Source organism: Helicoverpa armigera, chromosome 6 (genome assembly GCF_030705265.1).
Source record: "Helicoverpa armigera isolate CAAS_96S chromosome 6, ASM3070526v1, whole genome shotgun sequence".
NCBI classification, from domain to species: Eukaryota; Metazoa; Arthropoda; class Insecta; order Lepidoptera; family Noctuidae; genus Helicoverpa; species Helicoverpa armigera.
In genome coordinates this window covers 11,062,732-11,084,575 of record NC_087125.1, presented here as the reverse complement: position 1 = coordinate 11,084,575, position 21,844 = coordinate 11,062,732, and the positions used below count along the sequence as shown (strand labels likewise).

Genomic DNA, 21,844 nt, shown 5'->3' with positions numbered 1-21,844 from the left:
CCTTCTTTAATTTATTTTTCAATGTTCTTTTACACATTGTGTTATTCTTTCTCAACAAGTCAATCTTATTAAAAAGTGTCGGTACTAAATACCTGTTGGTTCTTTTACCATAGTAATTTTTTACTGATGGTTGGACGAGTTTACGTTCTCTAACGCTTCTAGTGTTATATTTATTTTGCACACGTATTTTAAATTGTTCATTGTAGTACTGTTCTAGAACCAATAGGTACTCGACCTTTTCATGTACTGGAAGCACTTTACATGCATCAAACAGTTTCTCATAATTATCTTTACAAGCCAATTTTGTGTGTGGATTGACAAGATATTTCATAAATCTAATTTGCAGTGTTTTTATACTATTGAGATAGGTTTTAAATGTACGGCCATACGTGTTTAATCCATAGGAAAGCAGTGATTCGGCAAGAGCAAAATAAATGACTCGCAGTGTTTTCCTGCTCAACGGTGCCTTTAGGATATAAAACTTGCTTAAGACTGCTCTAAGCTTTGCACACACTGTATCCACCTGTGTTTTCCAGTTCATATTGCGGTCTACCCACAGACCTAGATACTTAAATTTAGTCACATATTGCAGCTTTTCACAGCCACAATTGACATTCTCAACGTGCATGCATTCATACGTGTGACCTACGATACCTATGTCCTCACTTCTGACATTTTTTGCCACCAAGTTGTGTGGTGAATGAATATGCATTACTTTCGTCTTATTCAGGTTAAGTATGATACCATTGTCGTGCGCCCACCTGGTGATATTATCAAAGTCTGCCTGCAGCACAGCCCTAGCCTCTTGTATATTTTTCGAGGAGTACATAAGGCACATATCGTCTGCATACATGTATACCCGACATTTTTCTACCACATTGCTGACACTATTGACATGCATAACATAGCCAACCGGCCCATAGACTGAACCAGTCGGTAAATCACCATTAATTATTGCGTATTGATTCAGTATAAAGATATAATTTATGAAACGCATCTGGGATAATTTAATGAACATGGTATTTTCAAAATCCTCCCATAAATTGATAATGGCCTGTCACAACAAGCAGACGCCTGTTTCACACGGGCGAATTCTAGGAGGTCACAAAACATACAAAAATGTGGTTTCTCAGTTACTTTTTGTGTGGAATTCATAATTAGATTTGGCGAGGATCCACCCTCAACGGTAACTGGGAGGTGGTTCAAGTTGCAAGATAATATAATATTGAAACATCACTTTCCTTTTAAAATTAAATTAAACCTTTCCCTAAAAAGTCTTTTATATTATCTAGAAACTGCCACTATATTTAATCTAAGTAAGTACAAAAACGTAATGCGCTGTGCTATCTACAAGCTGATTAGAAAAAAACTCAAAGGGTATTTTATTTACATCCATTTTACGGCTCGCATTAAATACACACAACACGCAAATTTAAAGGAGCTTTTAAGGTGTTTTGTTTAATCTTATGTACCTACATATCTGTACATAATGTTAGCGAATTAAGTACGTCAGTATTCATAACATCTCTTTAGCAGCACCCAAACTTCAGTCAAAGCGTCATAAACCCAATAGATCATACCCGCTTTCGCTCCTGACTTGTTCCATGAACTAATAAGCGGCTGTCGGGAGGCGTTCCCAAGCAGATGAGTTCGGGAGGATAAAAATTCGATTACAATTAAATTAACCGAACTCATATTTATTTTTCATTAATATCTGATTTTGGAACTTGTAGAGTATTATTTATATTTATATGAACATAAATATTTCTATACTAATCTATCAAAATTCCAACTATAATTCTGAATACCATTGCGTCTATATTTTTTTGGGTCAACACATAGGGAAATTGTTTAGTTCCTGAAGTAGATAGGATTTCTACTGTTATCCGACGGGGTTTGCATAGGACCTGGATTCCGAATAAAATGTACATATTCTTTCTTTATAATTTTAAAACTTTAAACTTAGCCTCGTGACTCAACATGTAGTAGCTTTAACATTTGTACAATACCTACGTAAAAATGAATGGGATTTGACTTTGATACAATTTGCTGAAAATATTTTGTTTCTAAAAGTAAAGACTGACTATCACAGGGTTAGTCATACTAATTAATACCTAATCACACAAGCAAAACAGAAAGTAGCAATTAAAACTTTTAGTACAAATCCAAAAAACTAATAGTCGTGAGTCACGGCTTTCTTTCAATCAAACGATGTTAAATCATAAGATAATTGAATTTTAGATTAATGGTTAATCATGAGCCAATCGGATGCGTCCCACGCACCGAACCCACGGCGGAATCCAATGTAATTGCATGTTATTGAATTACAATTTAATTGAATTCGATTATGTAATTAATGTACGGCTATTGTTGTAGATCTCTCGTGATGAATGGCTCGACCCCCGAACAGTAAGCTGCCATATTTTTCAACTTTTGACATGTAATAAGATGTTGATTGATGTTCAACAATGTTGAAAGGTGAACATTATTTCTGTGAACGAAAGTCGAGCTTATTGAACTAATTGAATATTTTAAACGATTGTCTGTTTGTATGTGTGTTTGATCGATTTTGTAGTACTACTACAATACGCGGTGTAATTGCTGATGTGAGATTTCGAATAGTTAATCGAGTAATTTTTTACTAGTTTTGAATGTGAAGATCTGATGGTACCTATGGCATTTCAGATAGAGTTCATAGTGCAAACTCTTGATATTAGTGAAGTTCCTGATATGTGGTGCTGAATTATATAGTAATTTTTATTGAATAACTGTTGTAATGTCTACTATTTGTGAATCTGAAGCAGCTTTTGGTAAGCGCTTAGGTACTGCAAATTCTGATCCATGAATCTTTTTGGTGTTAAAACATTTTGCTCATTCACATTACATTTTATGTTTTATCACCTCATTTTTATTTCAGGAGTAGGTAGCTTAAGAGGACTTAAGAAATACAGACACGTGTAAGTCGAAAGTGCTCAAAAAGAATAGATAGAAAATGCCAAGCTGAAGATTTAGTATTAAAATGTCTCAACCACATGATTAATAGATTATAAATAATGGTTTATCTCATATTTATGTTCATAAATCATAGTACTAAATAACTCTTTATTGGGTACTTAAGTAATAAAACAAACACGTAAAAGGTTTCAATACTTTTATTTTTATACAAGATAATCCATAATGATGTTTTTTTTTACCTTTTTAACAAACAGTAAAAGCGTAGACACTGTATTTTGTGCAACTATTTTTTTAAACAGAACTTTGTGGTCCATTCAATCCTCTTTGGTGCAACTTAAAATAACGTACTTTTCCAAAACAATACAAAAACGTGTTAATTTTGAATAGCTATTGATTAAAATGGCAACCGACACCACACCAAAACATATGCAATACCCACGCAATCACAAAAAATTATTATTGTACAAAAAAGAGATAAGTTAAAATGCCTTTTGATATACATACTTTCAGTTTAGAATTTGATCCAAACTTTTCTTGTTTAAAACTTTCTAAAGAAAACTCATTTTTACATTTTAAATAAATACTTATTTATTGTATGCTTATTGTCTTTTTACGTATACATACAGTTTTTTAATACTTTTCATGATTAAAGGCACAATGAAGGCATGAACATTTCCTCGGAATTAGCAAACATCACTTTGAAAAACTTAAAATTATTAAGTACTTATCCTACAATAAATAACAATAAGGCCTATAATGGACGGATTTGAAGTATTTACGTCTATAAAAACGTATTAACATATAATGTACTAATATTTACTACAATAGTTATCTTACAAGGCGTTTAGCCAAAATATAATTACATGTAAATATTTTATATAGCTCACTGGAACAGGTTTATACACTCGATTAATTTACAGAAATAAAAAACGTATTTAATTGTAAATAAGTACTGAGCCATTTAATTTTCTTGTCACTTTTTGTCATTATCTTCCAGATATTTCAAGCTGTACCAACCGAGTTCTTAATTACAATTAAGATATCTAACTGGTTCTAGGTTTTTATACTTTTTACAATCCTTGTTAAATACATTTTTCCGTTCACTTCTGACGCCTTGAATGGCTGAGAAACAATAACTTGGAACTCGTAACAAAAAGCGAAAATAATCAACGGCTAAATGACAAAAAGTGCGCAAAAAATTTTATTTAATTTATTTCTTCATAACACAACCTGATTCCCGACATTTTACAAATAAGTAACAGCGTTCACATGTCTAGATATGTTCGCAAACCAGCCTTGCCAAAGGTTCAAGCTTCAATTAGGAAACCGGATTTGGGTTCTCCGAAACGGAGCCGAGGTTGTGTTCAACTAATCAGGTCTGTATGGTGCCTTTGTCGGAGGATCTCTAGTCGGAGCTCGTGTTCTCTGGCCGCCATCCTGAGGGCTGCGATGCTGGAGCTTCTTCTCTCTATCTCTGGAGCTGATGGTTGTGTAGGGGGAGACTCGCTGCCGGGTGAGATGGGGGGTGAGACGGGCGGCGGGTCGGGGGACTGCCGGGGTGGGGCGGCTAGGCCTGCGAGGAGCGAGTGGAAGGGAGGGCTGCTGGTGTAGAGAGGGGCGCTGAACAGCGGCGGCCGGGGGAGAGGGGCGCCGAGGTATTGCGCGCCCAGGACTGGCGCTCCGGCGTATCTGTAGGCAGAAGATACGAAATGTTACAATTTATTTTACGTGTGCTGTAGCTCTTTCAATTTCTGTTTCCAACAATATTTAAATTAAGCGCGCTTTAAGATTCCTTTCAAAAATAGTGGTCGTAAATACCATCTTTGTATTTAGCTATAGCTTACAGCTAAATGGTACCCCTACTTTAAGTAAATTATAGAGCTTCAGGACTTAATCTACAACCACCAGTTACCTAATCAAAAAGTTCAACTCACCTAAACTGAGCCAATGCATTCGTATCAAACGGCTTCCTGAACCCAAAGCCGAGTTGTGAGAAGGGGTTCGGCATGGACGCCACCACAGAGGGAGGGGGAGCTCCCCCTGCACCTCCTAAGTAAGGGTTGTATGGATGCGCCTGAGGCCCAACCTTCTCTTGTTTGCGCCATTTCGCGCGACGGTTTTGAAACCAGACCTGGAAGAAAATGAGGGGTCAGTTAATGGATTTTTTATTGAGAAGTAGCTTATTATGTCATATAAAAAAATATTCAAATAATATTGATGTACATAGGTATGTTAGCTATGCCACTCTGCCTCTATATGATAAGATGTCTGGGGCTTAAAATGACTATATTGCCATTTCCAAACGACTACCACAGCAGGCATGCCGAACTGATAGCCGAGATTGGTAGTGAACAACTGAAAGTACTTATTTAACACGATATTTGGTTATTATGTCCCTGTACTGTACCTTTTACCTATTTTTAAGAAAATGCTTACAGATTTTTACATTAAACCATATAATATTGAGAGTACCGATGTATTTCTATATAATTTATCTCCACAAAATGCTTCATTACTAACAATTTCACAAGCAAGATGGAAGCACATAGACACCAAGTTTCTCTAGCTTAACCAACCACGCGTGGTTTCTTTAAGTAATAGGTGTTAAATGTTTCTAAACTAACAGTTAGCTAACACGCAGTTTACCACTAATAAATAACTTTATGGACTTCATACATCATAATCAGGAGGCAGGAGTTTTTTCTACAACGATCCAGTTTTCGTTTTAGGTTTTAATTACTACCTTTCACGCGAGAAGTGGGGTTTAGAATAATAAATTGAGTATAAATTTATATTTAGCGAATTTTATAAAACTACAGTAGAATCCGGATATAACGACCTTCAAGGGACCGACGATACTATGTCGTACTAACCGGACGACGCACAAAACGGACAAATTATTTCTTAAGTACATAACTTAACTTGTACATACATACATAACTTACGAATACATATTATTATCTTCTTATATATAAAAATGAATTGATGCTCATTAGTCTCACTAAAACTCGAGAATGGCTGGACCGATTTGGCTTATTTTAGTTTTAAAATGTTCGTAGAGGTCCAGGGAAGGTTTAAACGATATGAAGTTTGTTGGGTCAGCTAGTCTTCTTATATATAAAAATGAATTGCTGTTCGTTAGTCTGACTAAAACTCCGGAATGGCTGGACCGATTTGGCTTATTTTGGTTTTAAAATGTTTGTAGAGGTCCAGGGAAGGTTTAAACGATACGGGGAACGCGGGGCGGGGGTGCGAGTGCGTAGGTAAACAAAACATTGCGCGTGTGTCGTTTTAACCGGAAGTATTATAATAAATATTGGTCGCTATAAGCAGTTGGTCGCTTAAACCGGAGTCGCACTAAACGGTTATATTGTCTTAGTACCTATATACGAAACCTAACTTGAGTAAAGATTATCGTCGCTAAAACCGATTGGTTGTTATAAGCGAAGTCGTTATATGTGAATTCTACTGTATATTTTGCTGCGTAATATAATCTTCTAATAACCATATAAATTCATTCTTGTTGGGATTATATTGGTTATTACGGAACAAACTTGAAGTTATTCCAAAATGGTTTAAGTAAGTAACCTCTCTTACGTCTTCCAGAAAACACAATACAAAATTACAACATTAACTTATTGTAACTGCTGTAATTTGCTCTTTCACGACAGAACATTGTTATATTAATTTCATGGAACTGAACAAATGAAGGTTTTCCAACGAAAGCACAATCTAGTTTAAGGCTTTAACTTGGTGGTCTGAGCTGAGGCGGAACGCCAGAGAGTTCGCACCTCTCATCCCGGCCGCCGCGCTGGACCAGGTAGACACCATGGGCGCCGGGTGTCGCGAGATGACTCCCGGCCACCGTAGGCGTGGGTCTGTGGGCGGTGAGTTCGGGTGGCTCATCGTCCCTCTGTCTTCCTAGACGACAGACCCGTGTCGACGGCGCGCGTTGTTCCACGCGCTCCTCAAAGAGACGTCAGCAACCCCAGCGGGGCCCAGCAGGGCTGGGCCTGCCGGGGCTGCGGGTTGTTCGAAAGAGATACCGCGGCCCTGGTACATAAAAGGCCTATGACGGAACACGACGATTTTAGTCAGTAAAAGTCTGACACTCCCTCACCGCTGCTAACCCACAGCGGGAGGGGTCATTTGATGATTTTACGTCGATAAAAAAAAAGCGTAAGAACATAATATAACCTATTGTTACACTGTATGAAAATCGCGTGTACATACATCTTGTAAGTACTCACGAGTGACCTCAGGCCTATATACATAAGTACTAGCAAGAATACCAATGGAATCATTCAGTACATTTAAATATGTCTTCATTACAAAGTTACAAAACATACGAACAGACTTTTACCTGTCTCTTACATTGTATCTCTGACATACGTGTCATAAAATATGGCAACCCAAACAGATATTTATTATATTATAACAACAATAAATTATTGTTCAACAAACTCATGTTTATTTCATAATTTCGTCAGATGTCTTTTAACAATTATTTATGTGTTGCAAGGAGGAGAAAAACTTTAGTCCTTCGAAGTTTAACGAGAAAATATGTATCAAAAACAACAATGTTTCTTACTCATGTCTGCACCTAGCCTTATTCTAATGCGAATTAGTTACGTAAAATGTGTTTTCTATTAAGAAATATCAGCATTTAATAAGTATAAAGACATGAGGTGCGTGTCGCAGGTCTCGTTAGATTTATAGCCCATTCAATGAGCAGGTCAGTACATAATATCATGTCTCCATCGATGCAATCAACTAGAATTTGTAAAATTATACCTCACACTGTTATTAATTTTTAATTGCACCATTCAAACTGACAGCCATCATATTTTATTGGGAACACAAAAATCCGGCTTTTTACAACAAAAAGTTTACAATTCAATACTTTAGTAAAAGGTCGATTATCATAGCATGAAATATTTATGCACTTACAAAAATGTTGAGTCACGAAAAAAATCGTCACGAACCGTACAGCCATTATGTAAACTGTTATTTTTATGGCAATTTAAATTAATTCACTTATGATAAATGGTGTATTGTAAAAAATTAAACGCGTTTCTGTAAATGTCGATGCGGTTTTAGCGGATGCTGTGATAAACGAGAAATGTTTTATGATTACGATTACGGCTGTCTTTTTAAATTGAGCCTTAATGGGTGGTGTTTATGGTTGGAATTTGTGTAGGGGGGTATGATCTATTAAGTTTACAATGGCCATTACGGATATGAAGCCATACGGCGTTGAGGCCGCGAATTTATAAATGTTGTAATTGGTGGCGGGTAGGCTGACGGCATGCGGGCTCGGTGGGTGCAAAAAGGCACCGACTGCGTCCCAGGTGCCGTGTTTAATAGCTTAACAGAGTCGCGCATTAAGGTAATGACCACGTCGGCCGCTCGGCCAGCCGATGTGTGCCCGGAGCGCTAAGATTGCGCTGCATGCAGTTGGACGATACACTCATTGCAGAGCTAACCGTCACTGGTAAGCTACAGAAAATGATGGGTAAAATAACCTCTTAAGCCCTTCTCAAATAGGGACCACTAGAAGGCAACTAAATGATTAACTAATTAACATATATCCAATATCTTAGCCAATAGGATATACATTAGCCCTCGTTTAAAATAAACGCATTTGCTGTCTTATCTATACTTAATAACTAAATGCACAAACACCTTGTACTCTGATAAATTGCCTTAGCACAACCAATCTAGTGAACCAATAAAGCGCGATCTTAGCCCCCCAAGCTCACCATGATCGAATCAGCTGGTAATAATACAAGAAAATTGCTAATGACCTCATTTAATAAACAAGGGTTTGAAAAATACGCGCCTATTACTTAAATGGATGGAAGCTGTTTGGGCTGAAGACACAGTAATAACTTAAGAGCGTCGTATCATGTAGAGTGTAAAGGAACGTAAAAATGTCGCCTCGTTCTAAAAGGTTATAAGCGACTTACATACATTGATGTGGCTTTGGGCTTTTGAGCAAAATTGTTGAACGATTTTTGTACGTTTCAGCGGCTTTTTTTGTCGAAAATCATTAATTTTATTGAGACATGTAAAGTGTTTCCTACTTGTTATCCTATTTGTTACACATTTCATAACTTCCTTAGTATTGTTTTGTTTTCAGCCTTGAGAGATAATGTGTACCAAAAGCCTAATATATAACAGTTTTTTTGTAAAAATATGCGGACATTATTTTTAGTCTCACCAAAGTTGAGTTTCATATAATATGAAATTAGTTTATGGTTTGTAATAAATAGAGTTAAATAGTAAATATACCTAAATATTTTATTATATTAGGTATATCATAGGTTAATACAGAAATGTTATATAAAACCTATTTATCTTACAATTTTTCAGCCGTATCGAATACAAATAGTATCGATCCATTGTATCACTCGATTACTTTATCCTGTGCACTAATTTGTATTCGAATAATCGTATCGATTGTGAACAAAATACACCGTTGCGACAAATAAGTGTGGGTTTCGTTGTATTATTAAAAGAGCTCGGGTGACCAGGAATAATGAATATTGTATTTTCTTTGTAAAAAATGGAGGTGTTAATTTTATTTTCAGAATAATTATTTATTTACTAATTGAACATAGCTTTTAAGTGTTTAAAAATTATATAAAACAACTCAAGTTTATGTAAACCCTTTTAGACCTTAGTTTTAGTTTTCAGAAAATGCATAGTTAACGTGATTGCTTTTTATAAAAAAAAAAAATACTTTAACATTTGTCATTGCTGAAATGAACATATTCTCTAAAAAATGAAATATTTATGTTTAAAAAATTATTATACAGTGCTATTAAATCAGCAAATAAGAAGATATACATTATCTCTGACACTCCGCCATGTTTTATGTTCTATCAATTAACTTGACGAGCCAAGTGCAAAGCAGTTATTTTATTATCAAAATCATTCACAATTATCATTTATTGTTATGACATTTGAAATGAATTCTTACATAAAAAAATTGATTTATTTTATGCGTTAAAAAAATTCGTCAATCATAAAAATACGCATCATTTCGTTTTTATTTCTGTTTTTTTAGAAATATAACGTATGCAAACGATATTATAAAACGTCATAAAAAGTTAAATTCAGCCAATGGCACAGCGGGGGTCACATTGTGAAATATGAATAAAGGAAAAAATAGGTATTTTGCATTAATATTAATTAATATCTAAACATTTATTCAGTCAATTATATCAAAATCTACATTTATAATTGAAGATAATTTAAGAGCGATAATATCATGTTTCTATTAGCATAGAACCTTAGATGATTAGATTGTAATTTTTCTTTCCTTGCACTGCAGTTTCTAATTTAAGTTTTACAGATAGCCATTTATTGCAATAGAAAATACTCTTAATTAATAGTCTTGTTTACTCTACTGAAGCCAGTTTTACTAACTTTTAAAACATTACTGGCCAAATTTTCAATTATCAGTTAACTTCTATCTGAGGAATAAATATAGCGTTTTGATATATTTTCTAGAGGTATACAAAAATTGACAAACATAATATTCAGACAAAATTTAAGTATCTGCCGATTGAAAAATTAGTCCTTACTCAAACATTTTTAAATAGAGCCAATATTTAACAATTTGATACATTGTAACTAAAATCTTTGCTAATTGGTGGCTATTTTTATAATAACCTATTGCATACCTACATAAGCACTATAAGAATGAGCATTTTTATAATTTTATGATGATTACAAGGAAACTCGTAAACGCGACACGTGTAACGATTGAATTAATTAATAATTATTATGATGAATAATAATTATTCATGACGTAGAATACTATATCTTAATTAAGAGTCTTGAATGAATTGTTTAATGGGCACTAACGGAAAAGCTGCGGTGAAAAAGTTAATAATAAAACTGTATTTTCCCATTGTTTTTATATTGTCATTAAAGTATAAGATGAAAACTTGCTCGGAAAGTAATTTACTTTTATTATTAATAAATTATCTAATAATAGGTATCACATAATTGATTCAAATTATATTTTGAAATTATAGCAAAGTCATTAATTTTTAAATTGTGAATTTATTGGTATTGTAGAATATATAGATACATATGTATCCCAAATGACTTTAGTACCAATTTATTCTTTTGAAGTCTGCAATTGTATATTCAATAGGGTATTACATGCATTTTTGAAATATATCTTAAATAAATTCTTTAGTCTTAATATATCTCTAAAAAATTAAAAATAATTTTTTTTCTCACGTTATGTACGAATATAAATTAATTGTTTTATCATAATTTCAAATTTCGCGCGTATTTCGCGAAAACGCGGCACACAACGGACGCCATGATTGTTTTTTGGTCATGACGTCATTACGTTAGTAAAAAACTACAGCTGTCAGTAATACATATTTTGATATGTATTGAAAATTTTAACTGACACTTTTGTTTACTACCGTAATCACGTCATTAGCATGGCGGCGACATTTCGTAGTGTTCAAAGACAGATAAAAAAACCTAAAAACTTTAAACTGCAATAAAAAATATATTTATGTACCTTACGAAGTGAAACTAACATTTCCCGATTGCTTTTCCTCTAAACAATCATTGTAATACACTTTTAATTTTTTTCTCATCTAGACTAAAATACCCTATTAATAAACATACTTACCGAAAGTTTTCAATTATTAAGTTTTAATCAGGCGAAGTGATAAATTATAAATGTCAATTTGAATCGTTTTCGGAATTGTTTCTTATTTGTTTTTTTATTTTTGATTTTATCAATGCAAATAAGGAATAATTTCCTTAAAAAATAACATTTACTATCGCAACCATATACCATATCTAATCCTACTGAGCACACTACGCTTCCCTACTCCATGTCCATACTACTTTATTATAGTTATCAGGCAGTCGTTTCTTGGTCTCATTCGATTCGGTCTCAACTGATTGAAGGTTGCGTGACAAGTCCTTGCAAACTACGAATTATTGGTCCCAGTTCCCAGTTGAGACCGTTTTCTTAAGGTCTGTGCTGATTGACGTAAATAGAATAGTAGTTACAATGTTTTAAATTGTTGGAGAAGAGTTACCTGTAGGGAAGGATGCAGTTTTATCTGCGTTCTGAAGCAACAACTTTCTGCACCCGGGTTTTTACCCGGGTGCAGAAAGTTGCTCGCCTGTATTCTTTTTCAGGCTCTATAAACTTCATTTTATTCAGTTCAGTGGTTTTAAATTTTGCATTTTTGACAGTACAATTTAGGCTCTTTTAATTTTCTGTCGTCATTATATCTGGTCTTATTTTCTTTCATCATTACGGCAGGTAAGAACAAACTATTTCCATTACAAAATTCCCCCATTTTAAAAGCCATTATTGTTCATACAAACAAGTCCATATTTATGTTCCTGATTATCTACTCAAGTCTGATTGATCTAATTTATTCACTATTACTTGCCTAAGGCAGCAGGTGCACTAGTAAGTGGTACCACAGACTAGGATTCAATATATTTGTCTAGGATTCTGATAACAGAAAATCTGGCCTGCTTTTAAAATTAATGGTGATTTACGTAACTTATTTGCTAAATCCAATTTGTGAGGCTTTGCATATCGATAGATTTATTTATGTTATTTGTTTGTTTGTATCTAATTTAATGAGATTTATGAGAATTAAATTATTTATTTTTATGTCTTTTTAAGCACATTTATCGTTAAGAAGAGTAGAAATAACAAGACTACCTTCTCGAACGATTTTTATGCAACATTTCATGTAAAAAAAACGCCTAAAAATACGAGATTTTTTCAGTTTAAGTCCCCCCTAAATTATGCATAAATCTAGCCCTAATTCACAATACATACTTAAAAACTCTCACTCCCCCGAGGTTTTACACGTCAGTCTGACCCTCCCCTTACACCACAGATAACGAACAAATGGAATGTGCATCATTATCAACGTGTTCTTAGCCCTCATTACCACGTACTAATGATACCAGCTGAATGTTATTGTGTGTTAAATAATTAACTCAAACGCTTTACTTAATTTTATGGGACTAACACGCATATTTTTATGTTTATGGCTTTGTTGGTATTTGGAAATTGTCGGAGTTACGACGGCGCCTTTGAGCCATTGCATGGTAACTGCACTATTAGTAGCTTTAGCTAATGACTTTAATCGATGTTAATAAAAACTATGTAAGTATTGTTACCTGTATTCGCGCTTCTGTCAGGCCAATTTTCATAGCGAGCTCCTCTCTGAAACAAAAAGAAAAGTTTATTACAACGGGTTGCGTAGTATGTTCTCATAAGTACTCTGTTCATTCAATCATCATTGTCTTTGGGTTTGCTGTTCGATTGAGATTCATTGAGCCTTTCATGACGTTATAATGTCTTTTGTAAGAAAGCTACCTACACGTGTATATATACGGAAGAAAACCTAACTTAATTAACAATTGTGAATTTCCTGCATATTCTTTGAGCAAGCGTGGATAATTAAAAATCCTGAAATCTGACACTAGTCTAACCAGGAGTATTGGGCTGCCCGGGTAACTGGGTTGAGGGGGTCAGATATGGCAGTCCCTCCTTATAAAGCACTGGTACTCAGCTACATCCGGTTAGACTGGAGGCCGACCCCAACATAGTTGGGAAAAAGGCTCGGAGAATGATGGATATTTAAAAATTAAAAAGAGGTGCAAAACAATAAACAAAATAATTATCCTCACTTAATTACATAATCCGGCTATTTATGACAGCTACAATAAATTGTGTAAACGTTCATAAATATAATGAAAATTGTTATAAATAATGTTTATTACGGAGGATTAAGATAATCTTCTTGCAATTAATTTTATAGAGAAAAATGTCTGTTACGCTGTCAGTTATCGATATTATCCTATTATAAAATAAGGAAGGATCGGATTAATAGTGATTAAATACTTTGATAAGAAGAAAGGTTTTCACCACACCTAAACGATTCATTGAGTATTGAATCGGATTAATGCTTATTTATATTTTGGCGATAATTGTTTGTAGGTAAGAATGTAGGTATGTATTTCCTATCGCGGGTTGTTTATATAGTTATCGGCATGAATCTTGAGCTCTACTGCGCAGGTGAAGGTCAGAGCTCAAGATTCGTGCCGATAACTACAACAAGAGCTAATGTTCTTAAATTTTCAGGCACGTTTTCAAGATAACATGGTCATAACTAGACCATAATTAAACCCAGGCTATCATTTATGTACCAACATATCTAGATTACTTGTTATTACCCAAAGTTCCAATTTAATTTCCAACAACATGATACTTTCTCAAAACGCCCAAAACGTATGTAAGTATTATTTTAACTATAATAAAATTGACCATATCAAAAGCCAACAAACCTCGTAAAAACATCAGGATAATGGGTCCTCGAGAACGCCTTCTCCAACTCCTCAAGTTGGAAGCTGGTGAACGTCGTCCTATACCGTCTCTGCTTCCTTTTCGGCGCGAACTCGTCAGCATCATCGCTGTCTGCCGACCCTGGAGGGGGGCGCTCGGACGGGGACTGGTCAGCCCGGGACAGTTCTGGGGTTGTCCGGGGGGAGTCGTCTTTGGGGGCTTCGGAGACCCCCATTGCAGTTGCGTACTTTTGGTACTCTTGGCTTTGCGTGAAGTAATCTGGAAAGAGAAAAAGTTGAGTTAGGAATGGTGAAGAAATGTTGGTCACTGGGTAATTGGGTCATTTTTGGGGCGTGTTTTTCTTTTTTTTTTGGTTAACAAAAACATTCTTATATTAGCTTAATTTATTACCTAGTAGTAGCAGTAGTTGGGATAGTACATTTAAACAATGTTTTGTTCGTGGTAAGGGATCTTAGAAGATTATGAAACCTATAAAATGTAGGTTTATCATAAAAACTTAATTGTATTGACGTATTATGTATGGCATTTTCAAAGATAAGTAAATAATTTAGGATTTATTTCCTTTTTAATCTTTAATCTGATAATCCTATTTAAAGTGTATTTATAGGTAGCAACATACATGAATGAAAAAACCCAATTACGAAAAATGTTTTTAACATAAATATTGAAATATTTGTCAAATTAGGTCAATCAGTTTATATGATATTTTGGGTATGAGATAGCTCTTTATAGCACGTCAGATGCTTTGCCGGGTTATTGGAATAAAAGAAGAAGTTATCCTAAATGAATTTTTTAATAAGAATTTAGACCACCGGTCAAAAATAATAATTCATTATCTTCCTATAAGACCATTAATAGTCGCTTTGGAATTCATTTAAAAATTCTGTGTTTTTTCATAAAAAGTTGTGGTAGGTAATTTGTCCATTCCGAAGCGCAGATTTCCATTTTTAAATACAATGTAAGATAACGTTAAAAGTCATCATAAATATTCAATAAATTATCACCAATTTAACTAAAAGAATTTAATTAAGGCCATTTATCCAATAAATTACGGCAAAGCATTAAACATGAAATAATAATAGCATCAATGGATTGGTTAATTGTCCCGTAATCGAATTTATTAATTCAATAAATTTTCATAATGACTCCATTAGAAAATCTCGTAAATTGCAACTATGATGAATGCGGTCTAATGTCACTTTGACAGTTGTGTACTTTGTTTCATATTTTTAATAACTTTATAGGAAAGCAATTAAATTATCATGGATAATTGCTAGTGGATCTACAAGGGTTAGGTACTTAAGCTGTCAAGTGAAAAAAATGACAGCCGACGTTTGACGTTTAGCTGTCAACTTTTTTTTTTAAATAGAGATGTAATGTTGCAGTTTATTATACGTTAGGGACATTTTGCACTCGTGTTACATATAAATGGGCCTGACTGTCAGAAAATGAGTAATGTGTGTAGTTAGTCATAACGGCTGTATTTTGTGACAGTATCTAGAATAACCGTCAATCGGTTCTAGATTGATATCTGTGGCGCGATTTTAATTTATATGAAGGCGTTTGATAGTCCAGCATTTATGATTAAATGCTTTAATCTGTGAATAATATATCCTAGCTTTCAATGACATTTGAAGGAGTCATAAATTAGACTGGTTCTAATTAAGTTTTCCTGTCGATTGATGCAACCTAGTTAAGACTTGCCAGCGGATTTTTTGTAGGTAGGTATTAAATCTACCCTTAAACAGTCTATTCAGACAGTCCCCCTAAAAACTACAAAACAGAATACAAACTAAACTACAAACTAAAAGTCTACAAAATAAACTCTGATCGTGTAAATGAAGCTAACGTAGGAATCAATTTTTTCGCTAATCACTGGTCGGTCGAGCTAACAGCCGCGTGTCACGTTCGGTACATACCCAGCAATGAATTATGAATTAGGTTTGCAGCGAAATTGACGTGTTAATCTTTGTGAATGCCTGCTGGAGGTTATTTTTTGTAAATTGATTTCTAATACTGTGTTGTTCTTCGAAATTGTTGTCATTTAGTTTTATAGTGTACATAGAATTATACTTTATATTGATGTACCTATCTATTATATTTACTTGGCATAAAGGTTTTGTCAGTTTATTTTTAACAATCGCGTTTCATTATTTCTGCTGCTGAGGAATCCTTTCTGAGGACTCACAGTAAAGGATAGTGGACTTTTTTTGGAGAGCTGAATAATCACTAGAAACTAGCGTAGGTGCTGCAATAACATTAGTGTGGAAACGATTCGAGCAAAAATTTGGATGCTGTATGTGGATTACTCTCTAGCTCATTACATATTGTTGTAGTAGATATATGTCTATACCATTGCTTGAAAAAACCACTTCGATCACTTCACAATACACCAAAACTCAAAACAAACAAACAAGCAAACAAACCAACAAATTAAAAAGAAAAAACAGCCAGCCGTGATTTCAACCGATTACCATTGATTCCGACCTCAGTTTTCTAGTAATCAACTGTGTCATTTAATTCAGTTAATGGCATTAAAATAATTGCTTCTGATTATGGTGTTATGTCCATAATGGAACAGTTATTATGGGGAGAACAACGCGTTTGTAATAACTCGTGTTTAGAGTTAATGATTTTGCTTTGAGTTGTCGGTAATGGGTAGTTGAGATAGGCTTGTTGTAAGTGATTTTGTTGAGTATAGATAAAAAAGAAAGAAAGAGAGCAGCTCAAGAAATGTCAGTATCTTTTTGTTAAGTATATAATAAAATTATGTATCGGATTTGTCAACGCTATTATTGGGAAAATGCTAGTAAGGTAAGGTGATATGAATGTAACAAGATTTATAATGCAGGTACGGTTAAAATAATGTAATTATTTTTTGGATAAACTGGAACACTTCTTTTAATGCTGTTTAAAATAGAACCCAATTAAATATTCTATTTATAACTATTGTAAAACTTTCCACGATTTCAAGCTGCAGTTTAGGCACCAAACTAAAAATAACGTTTAACAACAAACGTTCAACATTCTAAATGACGGAAAACTGTTAAAAACTTACATAAAAACAACTAAATCAGAGTTAAAAAGATCGCGTGCGATTATATTTACAAATTGCACAAATAAACTCGCGGCCGCCGGCTTCTAGGAAGTGTTTATTTTAATTAAAATAAGTATAACATTTATGTTTTAATTTAATAAATTAATGGTTGAAAAACTGGCTGCGGGATGCGGAATTATTAAGAGTAATGACGCAAGAGTCAGGTTTTCAACTAAGTTGGTTGGAAAACTCGGTGGTATAAAATAAGTTGGGGAAAATTGAGTGTGTGTTTAACTTATTTTTACTTGGTTACATTGTGGTTTTATGGGTACTTAGGACAAGATATAAAACTTTACGTATTTTATATCCTTGGAGGACATCAAATCGTAGTTGAAAATAGGGAAATATACATAGTTTGGAAAATGTTTAGGGGTGGTAGATTATGGACACCCCCTACGGCTTAGGCTGTACTTGTGTTGTTTTGCTGTTTCAATTATTTTTAAAGGTACATAAGTTATTGTGTTAGTAAAAGAAAATAAGCTGTTTATAAAATTTTACCTACCTAGACTAAGGATATAAATACCAAGCTCACCACTAGAACTCAAAACATTAAACCCAACTGTTTTTGTAACCAAACTTTTTTACCCCCCACAAACAAAACACCGCTTAAATTAAAAACGACCACTGATTAATCACTCACTTTCACAAACACCCATTTTACTTTCATTCTTTCTTTCCTTTCCTCACGTTACACATACAAGGAGGTTGGTTCATGAATGAGCGTAACTCTATGGAGTGCCGCGATAAGCCTGATAGTGCAGTGCCTTTGTGATTTTATCATAGCGAATTGGATTACGTATGTAGGAACGTAACTATTCATTATTTATAAGTACTCTGTGGCTCAGTTAAGTCAAGCCTTAGTAAAGGTTAGGATTAAGGAGATTCTCGGGTGGGGTAAAGTGTTATCGGAGTGTTTTTTGGGTGTAATTGTCATAATCGATTTAAACTTTGCTCGGTTGATAGCAACGGCTGTCATTGAACATCCTTGGCAGTCGTTACGGGTATTCAGAAGCCAGTAAGTCTGACACCAGTCTAACCAAGGGGTATTGGGTTGCCCGGGTAAATGGGTTGGGGGGGTCAGATAGGGCAGTCGCTTCTTGTAAAGCGCTGGTACTCAGCTACATACGGTTAGACTGGAAGCCGACCCTAAAATAGTTGGGAAAAGGGCTTGGAGGATATATAGGTTGATAGCAAAGATTCTCTATCGAGTTTTATACAAAACAGAAAAAAAGTTTAACTGCTTGTTTTAGCAGTTGATTCGGGCGCTTCTGCGTAATAGTCTGAACAGAGTTATATAGAGCTTACTTATCTTGTAGTTTTTTTGGTCTAGAGATTTATATAAGTAGTGAATCTTGATTATAATTTCCTAGACTAGACTTAGACCGCAGACAGACATGAATATAAAATAGGTTTTCAGACGTCAGAAGCTCGTTGAGTGACTCAAATTATGCTATGAGTAAGCAGTACCTACTTAATATTTTCAATGATAAAATATAAACGAAGTTGATGTTTTATAAAAATTGATAAGAATGTTTTGCAAAAATAAATATTTCTGTAATGTGAAAATGATACACATTTTTCTGTCTATAAAATAGTTAAAATTTGAAGAGAATGTATAAAAGTGCATTTAGGTTAGAGTTCACGACCTTAGAATTCAGATTAATATGAATCAATTAAAGAACGAAATCAGAACTATTGACAAGTTCAGATGAATAAAAAAAGCGCTTTTACTCTGCCTAGATTTTATTGCTTTTTGCTTTCTAGGCATTTCATTAAGATTTCTAAGAATTTTGAATAAAAAATAATATAGGTATAGGTAATTAAGTCCGTTCCTCGATAAGCGATGCGCTCACCAACGAACGGTATTTTATTTTTATTTCTAGATAGATGATGATGAAGCTACTTATAAAATACGATAGCCCCGAATTATATTCTAATCAATTAAAATCCCATTACAATGAACGAATAAACAGATCATAGATTTGCGAACACAACGTTACATAGCCCATTTAATACACGAACATAGTATGTACGCTTGTTCAATTTAGATTACCCACAGATAATCCATTAACAATAGTTTTTGTTTAAAATAAAAACATAAGGTCCACAGATGTAGTTTTTATCGAACAGGCGGCTCTTTCATTTATCTAACAAACCAAGTTCCACAATATCACGATAAAGATTAAACAATTAGGTACCGAAACGATATCGATCTAGATTATCAATTATATGATAGAATTCGTATCTGGGTAATGCAGTATTCGATCTAATTAAGTTTACAAATAAAATCTGATCTAACAACAAAAGTACCGCTAAGATAAGATGTTGACGATTAGATGACAATACCAACTGTAATCGTTGATAACATATTTCGATATATCGATTTGCCGACTTACGAACCAATGCTGGCTCGTAAACCACACAATCGACTTCTGATAGAGAGATCGAACCTCGATAACGAAACTTGACATTTATTTTTATTGAATTTACATTTTTTTATTTCGTTTGCCATTTTGATTATGATCAAAGAAATCGGGTCGATTAGGAAATTCAATTAAAAAAGAAAAATCTTTTGATAATACTAATTACGGTGGCTGTTGTCAGATTTTTATCGACTGCGAACTGAATTTCCTGTTCAAAATATGCAGAAGCTCTAGAAAAATGTTCCTTAGCATTTTTTGTCAAACAATACCTAATATATCTTTTTAGTTAATATATCTTGTTAGTCGTGAACACGGCTTTATACACGACGAACAAATTCACTATTAACCCTTCGCATGCTACTGTCATATCAATATTGAATTTATGACATCGTATCTCTAATACAAAAGATTGTAAATACGTTTTATGTCGGATTACATTGCACGGAAAAACTATGCAAGAATCGTAGTAATTTCCCATGTGCCACAAAAAATATGTAAGTAATATTCTATTCAACATATAAATGAGTTTTCATTTAATTTATATAACACAGAGAAAGTGAGATTAGTAAGTTCATCAAAACATAAGTAAAGCAAAAACTGCTAAATAGATTTTAATGAAGCTATCTAATAATGGGAAGAACTTGTGCATTTGCAATATTATCATTAGGGTATGACATTATAGAAAGTTGTTATAAGATATAATACGGTATACGTGGTGAAAACATTCGTTAGTGCCATGTTTCCGTTTTCTATATGTTTCTTACTATGATATGTAATAATAATAATCAAGTATTGCATTCTGTGATGCAAGGGCTTGAATGGCCGTCTATGATGTAAATTGCGTGTACTTTATAAAGAAGAAAATATTTTTTCTGTTTTTTTTTTGAGTTAGGTTAGTGAAAGTTCAAGAAATGGTACCAAGTATCAACATATGAATCAAAAACGTCAAAGTAACAACATTGGAAGTTTCAATATCGGTCCTGATTTTTGATCGATTTAGGTATCTTGGGAACCACTTTGGTAAAAGTTTCCCAAGTTTCAGTCAATAAATATAGAAATGAATACAGCTTGATATATTGCACATAATTTTTCTTAGAACTGTCACAAACATTTTTAACCATCCATGATTAATTAAACAGATTTCCCAAAAAACCTATGAATCACTTTAAATGTCTTTTGTTTCCTTCCTTTTTGGAATTTTTTATCTAACTAAATTGTTTTAATGAATGAATGAAGTAATGGTGTGATCTGCGGTTTAACCCCATAGGTACTTTTTACACAATGTTGTGCAAGTAGGTTTAAATTAAATTAAACTGTAGGTCCCGGCTGTCATTGAACATCCTTGGCAGTCGTTACTTGTAGTCAGAGGCCAGTAAGTCTGACACCAGTCTAAGCAAGGGGTATTGGGTTGCGCGGGTAACTGGGTTGAGGAGGTCAGGCAGGGCAATCGCTTCTTGTAAAGCACTGGTACTCAGCTACATCCGGTTAGACTGGAAGCCGACCCCAACATAGTTGGGAAAAAGGCTCGGAGGATGATGAGCGATTTGTCAGTAAGTAGTAAGAAGTAGTATCCCTGACAGTTCTTTCACTGTTGAAAAGCTACACTCTTTCCGAGTAACATAGGGTATATTTTATTCCGGATCGGGCAGTATTTCCCTCTGAATGCGAGTGAAACCGCAGGGAAACGGCTAGTTTATATGTATGTGAATAACATATAGACATATTTTATTGGAAAATGTAAATGACGTGTTACCATTTAATGCGAAGTGAACACATTATTTCCTGGATTTTGTCGATGTCAATAGAAAGATAAGCCCTTATGAGTAAGATGTTAAATTGCTAGGAATCGGCGGATATGATTTAATCGTTGTTATTGAATAAGATAATTATAATTATATCAAAGTTCCTCATTAGTTATTCTGGTTATCGATAGGAAATTCTGTTGAACATTATTTTCCGCGAAACAAAATAAACTCCGCATAC

At 34.1% G+C, this 21,844-nt stretch overlaps 1 protein-coding gene across 2 annotated transcripts in view; it reads right to left on the bottom strand.

Moving 5' to 3' along the window:
* Positions 1 to 3,134: 3,134 nt before the first annotated feature.
* The window catches only part of LOC110371075 (homeobox protein aristaless), a 72,905-nt gene continuing 54,195 nt past the window's right edge, over positions 3,135 to 21,844 (bottom strand). The window contains exons 1-5 of one of the 2 annotated variants that reach the window (XM_049852180.2): positions 18,079 to 18,172; positions 14,323 to 14,599; positions 13,153 to 13,198; positions 4,890 to 5,086; positions 3,135 to 4,644 (exon numbers count right to left, since the gene is read on the bottom strand). In XM_049852180.2, coding sequence (XP_049708137.1) covers positions 4,320 to 4,644; positions 4,890 to 5,086; positions 13,153 to 13,198; positions 14,323 to 14,599; positions 18,079 to 18,094 — 861 coding nt within the window. In that variant the 5' untranslated portion in view covers positions 18,095 to 18,172 and the 3' untranslated portion in view covers positions 3,135 to 4,319. Of the gene's footprint in view, positions 4,645 to 4,889; positions 5,087 to 13,152; positions 13,199 to 14,322; positions 14,600 to 18,078; positions 18,173 to 21,844 lie in introns of those variants that run through there. The other variant, XM_021327164.3, reaches the window with a different exon arrangement.